Below are 9,288 nucleotides of genomic sequence, written 5' to 3'. Positions count from 1 at the left end.
TTGTGCTACTGCGCTAGGCTTTGATAGAGTGTCGGATACAACTTTAAGGCATGTTGCAATGTCTTCTCCGAAATATTTAGCTTAAAATAACGGGATCCATCAGTCTATGGAAAACGTGCACGCACCATGGACCTACATATATACCTGCCATGTCTAGCCCAACGCGGTGCACAGAGGAAGATCGCATCCCGCAAAAAGATATGAAAAAATAAGATCTGAAAATGAAGTGGCCGAAATCCGGAGCTCTTTTGTGCGTAGGCAGGGGGGGGGGGGGGGATGGAATGAGAGTACTAAGTTTCAGAGGGACACCACAGTGAAATGTAGCCCATTCCTGGATGAAATCATGTATCTGCCCAAACCACGATGACAAGGTTTTTTGGCCAACAGCATTTGGCAAACTTTCTTCTGAACGCTGGGGGCTGGGGCACAAGTTTTGGAAGGGAGAGGATGAAGAACCCTCGCTCCATACTGAATGAGAATCGACAACACTCAATGAGGTTAGGCAAACACAGCTGCTCTTTTTCCGATTTTTGTGCAATGGAGACCTAATCATCCGCATTTTATAATATTTTCGGCGGAAAAAAAGCTCGATGTTTAAAAAACCTTCGGGGTTTGCACTTTACCACTCGCAGGCTGCCCGTAGGAGCAACCTGGAGGAGGAGCCTCCAGGATTGCAAGAGTCTGTGATTGGTTGGAGGGGGGGGGGGCGAATATGGCATTCTGCGAGGAAAAGGACCCAACCCCACGCAAAGCTTAGGATTACCCTTCAATGTTTGGAGAGAGCCACCGCCATTTGCCTAAGGATTGGGGACAAGCCCTCCTCCTCCTCTCCTTGTTCCCGCCTCTATGGACGGATTGTTGCAAGGCTCTAGAGCGAAGTGGTAAGAGAGGAAAGTAGAAAACGTTTCTTCGAGTGCTTCGGGGCCAGTTCGACCGCTTTGTGGCAGCCAACGAGCTGGATGCGAAGCTGGTGTAGTACTGACATCTATCGTTAAATTTTACAACCAGTACTTGTTGAAACTGCCTGTCGAGGGATCGAACGTAGAGATGGGCGCAGAGCAGAAAACGGTTGTAATGTTATTATCAACGAGAGGTTGTGACATTCTCTTTGGTTTTTCGCGATATTGTCATGAATAAAAATCTGGTTGTATTTTTGGAACGAACAAAAATCCAGCTAGCGTAAAAAGTTCGTCATTGCATATAAGTACCACCTGGCGATTCATTCACGGAACACGGAGGCGTTGGCAATGTCCAGATACTGAGCGCTGTCCGTGTCTTACTTTGTCTGCTTATGTACAGTCCTGTAAATTTACATGAACCTTTTCCACGGTAAGACCAGGGGCGGTTCGGATGACGCATGCTGATGTCATGGACATCTCCTTATTTGGGCAGCCAATGAGCGTCGAGGACGCTGGAAAACGGACCAATGAATGCGCTTGCTTTCTTCCACGATCAATGCGTCACGAGCCGGATGACGAAGCGACCGGGCTCTGACGTGGTACGGCATCCTCCAGTGAGATCGCAGCAAGCTGGTGACGAGAAATACGTAACTGGGTAAGTGTTCAGCTGTAGGAGATAATCAAAATGTGACACGCAGGTCGCACCTGGGCTGAATTTTGTGCTGGTGTGTGCTTTGAAGTAGTCGTGCTTCTAACAGAATGCGGGACAAGATGGCGTACGTACGATGGCAAGGATGTTGTGTACCGTTTTATTTTGCATACATCGTACTAACCACGCTTACCCGCAATGTATTGAAGGCCTCACATGGTACCACATCAGCCCTAGGGGAGATTTTGATAGCATTAGGAATATTGGCATGTAGGAAATGGGTGTTGACATACATACATATATAATATGCCTGCTGCCCCATGCTCCTTCCTGCTCAGGTTCCTGTCTATGTAGGAGTTGCATGTAGTCACCAATAATTGGTGGAAATTGGAGTGATGATTCCCTGCTTTGTTTACACTTCCTGATGTAGGTGTACTCTCTGCTCATAATGGTCAATCTTGGAAGTAAGCTCACAGATTTGTTGAGCTCAAAATGTAAATTTGATTTTGCATTTACCCTAGGAAAGTCATGAAGGCACACTTTTTGTTATCTATGTGGTGGTGGTTATTTAGGTGTGTGCCATATTAAACCACACTGGGTGTCCTTTTTGGCTTATGGTTATATCATTTTGCCAAACCAGCATGCAGAATATCAGGTGCCTGCTTCAGCCATAGTATATTTTCATCACCTTTACTACCTATAGTGCATGAGTGGAAGATGTGACTTCTGTGTGGAACAGGATCAGGATGGCTGCTTTTAACTGGCACGTAAAACAGGATATTTTTGTACCCATTGGATACTTCATTGATTTAATTTTTCCTCTGGAATGGCATGCTAAAAACACAAAATTGATAACTGTTGGATGTTAGCCTGGTAATACACCAGCCTTGATATGGTTCCTTTTGAAAAATACTAGAATTATACTAACACATCCTTACCTGACAGTGTTTGCTCAAAAATACTACTCAACTTTTAGCACCAAATTTTGCAATCAGAGCCTGAGGATGCATTAGGACATTGTGACCCAGTTCTGACCTATCCATGAGCATGCAAGCTGTTTGTGAAAGCCAGTATTGACATGCACCATATTTATAGCTTGTCCAATTCCTTTTTAGTGTAAACATGAAATAGTACAAATTTACAAGGATAATTCCAGTGTCTTTTCCATGCTGATTTGTGCAACATAAATTTGTATGGCTTTGTATGTTATGGCCTGAAGCTTACATTTCATAGGCATAGAGCATATTCTGGTGGACAAAATTATTTATACCATTTGTCATTAGAGCAAGCCAACCACTTAACTCCCTAATGAACACAAAATGTGTGACTTTGTGACTGATCTGCAGAGATTGTTTCCCCATGAGACCATATCAAATTTCTGCTATTTCTTTTTCTTCCCATGCAACTGCCGGCAAACCTGCTGGCAGGCAGGCTCAGTAGTAAAAGGATGTGTCATTATTTGTGTGTCAGAATGCCCATCAGGGGTGGTTTCACATTGACAGTTGACAGACTTCACAGAATGACACCCTCAGGTGGGCACAGTAGCATAGTTTGAATGCCAGGGCTCCCACAGACCTTGTGCAAACTGCAAAAGTCTTTCATTGAGGCTGGCTAGTGGCATATTGTGTCTCCTCATTCCCTGCAGCACTTTGGGCAAGAGATGTCCATGCCAAGTTACCTAAGAGGTTGAATGAATCTTCATCTTGAACAAAGATGATAGCCCTTGGGTGAGAATGTCAGTTCATGTTTCCTGTGATGAGTTCCAACAGCTGAGTTGAGCAAATATGGTCTTTGCCATCATGCATATGCTCCTTTGCTTAACAGGTTGTTTTGCCCATTTTGGTTTGCGATATGATGAGTATTCGTCATTAGTCCCTGCAGTCTTCTGGGTCATGTCCCATTCATCTGTGCAGCCACCCAAGATGGGTATGGAAGAACACTCAAGTGGCTGCATTGGATCATTCTGCAGGTGCCTTTTGATCAGTCAAAGTGTGTGTGTGTCGGTTTCAGGAAGTGCTTGTACGGCTTCCGTCGTAAATGCTAGTTTGAACACCCCCGCCTAATCCTCCAGCGAGCGGTATTTTTGCGGCTGTAGTCCGTCATAACACTGCGCATGTGCTGCTAGGTATGGACAACAACACCGAAGAAGGTCTGACCATCACGCCGGACGCGCCCAAGGACTCGCTCGAGGGTCAGACCGACACGAACAGTCCATCTGTTAGTAGCTCTAATGTCCGGCTAGTTCACGTGTCGATACCCAGTGTCTCCAGTGGACAGGTAGACAAAGCCAATCCTGTCACGCCTTACCAGCTGCTATCGCCATGAAGCGTCTTGGTGTGGTTTGCACCGGCATGAATAGTGGACACCCTCGTCCGTTAGAAAGCTGTTTTGACCTCTCAAAACAAAAGCATGTTTTGTCAAAAATGTTGCCCATCATTTCTTTCTGGGCAGCTTTTTGATGATGGCATACTACTCTGTCTCTGGAGTCTGGGTAGTGGGCTCTTCAGTGGTTCTGGTTACAAACTCGCTGCGGAGAGCAGATTTCCGACACTGGGTTTGCAGCTACGTTTCTTTCTTCCCGTTCGTGGTTATTTTAGCCATGAATCAAAGCTGTTTATTGATGCAGGTGGCACCACTTCTTGTCTGGGCTGCCAACTTGCCATGTGTTTGCTCAGAAACAAGAAAGTAACTTGAATACTGGCAATATTTTTTGCAATCTGGTAACTATTTCAAGTTCCTGCCATGCAACAATTGCCTGTATTTGATGTGCACCTCACTGGGTTCACATCACATCACTGTCGAACCAGTTCCAAGTCGTGGTCATATCGCATCGTCATTTTGCAGAACCAGCCGTCCGTCATCCAGTCGACACAGCCCATCGTGCAGATCAGTAAAAATAGCGCGATCCTGCTGAACAAGGCCGGGTCGGGCAGTGTCATCCAGAGCACCCCCAATTCCAGCGTGCAGAGCATACAGGTACGCAGCTGGTGTGTGTGCGGAGGTGGCGGCCGCGCCGAGGCGGGGCCCGACGGCGGCCGGCCGCTGACACGAGTCTGCTCCTTGGCATCTGGCGCTGCAAACCAGCCCCTGACATCACCGCCAGGTCAACATGGTGACGTCACCGGCCGTGTGTGCCGTCACCCCTCTTGTGATCCCATGGCACGCTACAGCGTTGCGTCATCACCAGCCCATTGTGACGCACTTTTCGTTGCAGTAGTAGTATTCGAGCGGCCTGTCGGTTAGTCAGTATTCGGGCCCGGTAGCGTCCTGCGACTGTGATTTCTCGACGAGCATGCATTCGTATTGTCTTAAAATGGCGCGACATAAGTAAAGCGTGATGCATCGCAAAAGGTGCGTACTCTTAGTAGTAAGTATAATAAAAATCAGCTCCAATATCGTGTCCCTGTCCGTCCCGGCTGCCGTGTCGTGTCCGGGTGGGGTCAGGTCGGCTCGGGTGGATGCGAGTAGGGTCGGGTCGGGTCGGACGGACACGCGTCGCCGCGGTGCTGACCGCGGCGCTGGCCACCGGCAGGTGATCGAAGCGGACGCCCTGCCACCGCAGTACGAGGACGAGGCGGCGCGGCGGCGGCGCGAGATCCTCACGCGCCGACCCTCCTACCGCAAGATCCTCAACGACCTGGGCGGCGGCGAGATCTCCGAGGACAAGGGCGACGGTGACGTGGACGGACAGGGCGCCGCCTACCAGGGCAACGGCATCATCAAAGGTACGCTCCCACTGCGGGTGGCGGCGCGGTCGGCCCGTCGGCTTGGAAAAGAGGAGACAGGTGTCGTTATATTTGAGTTGAGGGTTCATCTCTGTGTGAATACTCACGTGGCCCGCTGGCTGGCCGTCGAGCGGCGGCCCCGGTGAGCGGTCATGACGCCGGCGTGGGGAGCCGCGCCGCGCTGACGCCGTTCCGCGCCGCCCGCAGTGATCCCGGCCAACACCATCCAGATCTCGTGCGCCGACGGCGTGCAGGGTCTGCAGACGCTCAGCATGAGCAGCGCCGGCGCGGCCGCCAACACCATTGTCCAGTATACGCAGGGCGATGGACAGTTCTTCGTGCCAGGTGGGTGCCGTGCAGGCCGAGCAGGGCGCACACCCCCCGGAGTACGTGCCGTCGCCGCTGGCCAGCTCTGACCGGTTGTCCAGGTGCCTCGGTTTTGGCTGTCTGTCGAGACTACGCCGTGGACAGGAGCCTCGCTTCTAAGCTAGGCGGTAGGGCATAACAGCGCCTGATCGCGGTCGAAAACTGGCTGCGGTTGCGTCATGCATTGAATCAAGGCTACGAGCCCGTGTTTGCATCAGTAAGTAATTCTTGAGGTCAGCGATGTGCCTGCCAGGGAGATTCTCCCGCAGCGGTCTCCGCGTAGCCATGCCATCGGCCGTCGTTTTCGCGGAGGGCGCCCACGCGGCTGTGAGGAGCGCGCGGCCCGACGCCTGGCCCGGAGTCGGAGGTGGCCGGTGAGCCGTCGGGCGTGCCGGCGGTCTGTGCGCTGCGGCTAACGTGCGGCCGTTGCAGTGTCGATACCGGTGACGGGCGGCCTGAAGCTGGACCAGGGCGGCAGCCAGCACATGGTGCTCACCTCCTCCGGCGAGGTGGTCGAGGAGGTCACGAAGAAGCGCGAGGTGCGACTCTACAAGAACAGGTGAGGCGGACGGCACGCCGCGCCGGCCCGGGCAGGCGTAGCGGTGCGTGCGCTGCGACGAGGGCTGCCTCGGGTCACCCTCTGCGTGCCTTGGGCCACCTTCCTTCTCTGCGATGAGGCGAGCCTTAGGCCACCTTCTCTGCGATGGGGGGGGGGGGTACCTCGTGTCACCCTCTGTGCGATGGGGGGTGCCTCGTGCCACCTTCTCTGTGATGGGGGGGGGGGGGCGGGGTGCCTCGTGCCACCTCTGCGATGGTGGGGGGCGGGGTGCCTCGGGCCACCTTCTCTGCGATGGGGGGGGGGGGGGCGGGATGCCTCGGGCCACCCTGTCCGCGAGGTGTGGCACCGATGGGGTCGGGGCGCGGTGGCCGGCCGGCTCGGCCAGCGACGGGTTTGTGGGGAGCCCGTCAGCGAGGGATGCCTGGGGTGCTGGGACGTTCTCTTCGCTGTCCACGTCTCCGCTGGCGCCGTGCGCGCAGTGCACGCTTGATGATTCATTAGTGTTGCCCCGCTGGACAGATGCTCCTTTTCGCTTGCGTGTATCGGGCCGCCTCCTGGCGTTTGTGGGCGCCGTAGCACTCCTTTGGAACGGCGTCGACGTCTCGTAGAGCCGCGGCTCGGCGCCACTCTGCGTGATCAGTCGCGTCCGATCCAGACCCGAGGTGGCCGCACTGAATTCTCCGGGTCCGAACGGGAACGCTGGAGGGGTGCGCGTGCTCCCTCGAGTCTCGGCCTCGGAGTCACCGGCCGCCACACGGGGACCCTCCTCGCGTGGCGCTGGGTTTGCGTGCGTGTGTTGGAGGGGGAGGACTTCCTCTCGGCACGGGAGCTGCGCGCCGAGTCGGCTCCGTGTGGCACGGCGGGCTGCTCGGCCGCCGGTCGGAGCCGGGGTCTGACCGGACGTCTGCCGCGGCGGGACGTGCGGGGCAGCCTGCTGTTATCGGCCGGACGTGGGCAGCTGGCGGCGCCGGCCGTCTGAACCCGACGGTGTTGGCCGATACGAGCGCGCCGTTGCGATTCGAGGCGTGTTTTTTGCCTTAAGATTGCCCAATGGCCGTCGCTTCAAAACTGGTTTTGCGTCGGCGAATGCCCGGCTCGGCGGTGTTTCGGTGTCGGTTGGCGGCTCGGATGGACGGCGTCCGAGCCGGCGCCGGGAAACGGCCGGCCCGCCCGCGGCGTGATGTCACCGGCCGTCCCGGGAGGGGAGAAGGGGGGGGGGGGGCGGCCGCACCCAGAACCACTCGGAGCGCCGTCAGCGGGGCCGAAGGCGGCCGCCGCCGCCGCTGCTGCTGCTGCTGCTGACGGCACCGGCCGCGTCACAGCCGGGCCGGTGTCGGAGCTAGCGTCTGATGCTGCGGTACCGGGAGCGCGGTCCGGCGGCGGTCCGTGCGCTGGCCCGGATCGGCCGCGACTCGGATCTGCAACGTGGCCCGCCGGCGGTCCGTGCGCTGACCTGGATCGGCCGTGACTCGTATCTGCAACGCGGCCCGCCGGCGGTCCGTGCACTGACCCGGATCGGCCGTGACTCTGGTCTGCAGCGGTCAAATGTAAACAGTTGACGGGGGGCCACGTAAACCAGTCGTTTAGCAGCAGACGTCATGGGGAGGTGGCGTTCAAGCGTCCGGCGCGGAGTGAAGGGGGCGGCCTTACTGCGCCGTCTGGCGTGCGGGGTGTTAGCCGCAACCGGGTGTTCACGCTTCCGTGGAACGGCACGTGTATCTGATATCAGGACCGTTACAGCGGCTCCTGATTGTATGTGAGATATGCAGGGGCACCGAAAAGTGCACACTCCAGCTGAGGGATTCAGTGCAAATAATGTGATGGCCGACGGAGACGCTGCCTTTGCGAGCTGCGGGGTTCCGAGTTCGATTTGTGACCATTCAGCGCCAGGCGTTCATTGTTCAAGTTTGGAGAAGTGCTAAGGTATTTCCCCACCCCGTGTCATGTCAGGACTTAACCGGGCACTCTAAAGCGTGCTCTATGGACACAGCAGCGGTGCAGCCATTTGAAGAGATGTGGACGGTGGAATTTGAACGGGTACTACCAGTCGATAATGCTATATCTATTCTGAGGAAGGTGATGACGGTTTTGAATGGTGATATATTTAGCGACCTGAACACCGGCCGTTTCGGGGGGGGGAGGCGCACATTCCTGCTGTTTCCCCCAGAAGGCCCTGCCCTCCGCCAGAGGCGGCGCTGGCGTACTCGTGCCGTCGCCTGGTCCTTCCCTCCCCTTTCCCGGAGTCGCCCCCCCCCCCCCCACCCACCTCTCCTGACACCGTGTCTGCGTGTCCGTGACGTGCGTATAACGGTGCCGGCCCGCTCACAGGGAGGCGGCCCGCGAGTGTCGCCGGAAGAAGAAGGAGTACATCAAGTGTCTGGAGAACCGGGTGGCCGTGCTGGAGAACCAGAACAAGGCGCTGATCGAGGAGCTCAAGTCGCTCAAGGAGCTCTACTGTCAGAAGAAGCTGCCCTGAGCGGTGCAGGGCAGCAGAACTGAGGCGGCGGCCGCGGCGCACCGCCCCGCCGGCTCCAGCCGCGGCACCGCAGAGACTGTACCTGAAGTGATGTGCAAGCCAAAGGCCCTGCGCGTGGGTCGGGCCGCGCCGGGCGCGGCGCGTGCTCTCGTCGCCTTCAGCCGCGCCCGGGCGTGACCCGCGTGTGACGCGGCGGTGGCTGTGCGAGCGGCAGCGCGTTTCAGCGACTCCGCCGTGCCGGCGGGCGGCCGGGTCCCGCCGGCACCGGCTGCGCGTCAAACTGGCGTTACGGCGTTACCGGTGCTGGGTTAGCTGTGGGGTGGGTGCGTGCGCTTGGTTTGGCTGGAGAGTCCCGCTAATCAAAATCGACGGTAATCCCATCTGATACGCATCCCACCGTGCCATTTATTTGTAGCCTGCCCCCTCCCCTCCCCCCCCCCCCCCCCCCCACCATCGGCCGACATTTGTGCAGAGCGTGTATTTTGTATCATCAGCTGTGTGGCCAATACAGGCCGGGCCGGGCCTGTCGCCCGGCCGCCCGCGTCTGGAGTGGTTTGTCCGCGCGGCTGTGCTGTCTGACCGGCCGCGTGCGGGGGCGCCGGCGGCCCGCCGCG

At 56.6% G+C, this 9,288-nt stretch overlaps 1 protein-coding gene across 4 annotated transcripts; it reads left to right on the top strand.

The window, feature by feature from the left end:
* The first annotated feature begins 1,450 nt into the window (after positions 1–1,450).
* Positions 1,451–9,219, top strand: LOC119096204 (cAMP-responsive element modulator). 4 transcript variants are annotated; one of them, XM_037219002.1, is made up of 7 exons: positions 1,451–1,554; positions 3,674–3,825; positions 4,393–4,524; positions 5,081–5,273; positions 5,481–5,618; positions 6,072–6,198; positions 8,527–9,219. In XM_037219002.1, the coding sequence occupies exons 2-7, from the start codon at positions 3,676–3,678 to the stop codon at positions 8,672–8,674; spliced, it is 888 nt and encodes a 295-aa protein (XP_037074897.1). In that variant the 5' UTR covers positions 1,451–1,554; positions 3,674–3,675; the 3' UTR covers positions 8,675–9,219. The 4 variants fall into 4 exon arrangements, with proteins under 4 accessions (XP_037074897.1, XP_037074898.1, XP_037074899.1 ...); XM_037219003.1 differs by having other exon boundaries at positions 1,452–1,554; positions 3,674–3,765; XM_037219004.1 differs by lacking the exon at positions 1,451–1,554 and adding an exon at positions 1,561–1,675 and having other exon boundaries at positions 3,674–3,765.
* The last annotated feature ends 69 nt before the right edge of the window (positions 9,220–9,288 follow it).

Source organism: Pollicipes pollicipes, unplaced genomic scaffold (assembly GCF_011947565.3).
Source record: "Pollicipes pollicipes isolate AB1234 unplaced genomic scaffold, Ppol_2.1 Scaffold_4295;HRSCAF=5057_pilon_pilon_pilon, whole genome shotgun sequence".
NCBI classification, from domain to species: domain Eukaryota; kingdom Metazoa; phylum Arthropoda; class Thecostraca; order Pollicipedomorpha; family Pollicipedidae; genus Pollicipes; species Pollicipes pollicipes.
The sequence above is the reverse complement of the archived record's forward strand: the minus strand, read 5'-3'. Positions and strand labels throughout refer to the sequence as shown.

Excerpts from the sequence above, each read along its gene's own strand:
- LOC119096204 (XM_037219002.1), top strand. The coding sequence starts at position 3,676 with ATGGACAACAACACCGAAGAAGGTCTGACCATCACGCCGGACGCGCCC. Across the intron at positions 3,826-4,392 it reads CCAGTGTCTCCAGTGGACAG|AACCAGCCGTCCGTCATCCA; the intron begins GTAGACAAAGCC and ends GTCATTTTGCAG. Across the intron at positions 4,525-5,080 it reads CCAGCGTGCAGAGCATACAG|GTGATCGAAGCGGACGCCCT; the intron begins GTACGCAGCTGG and ends GGCCACCGGCAG.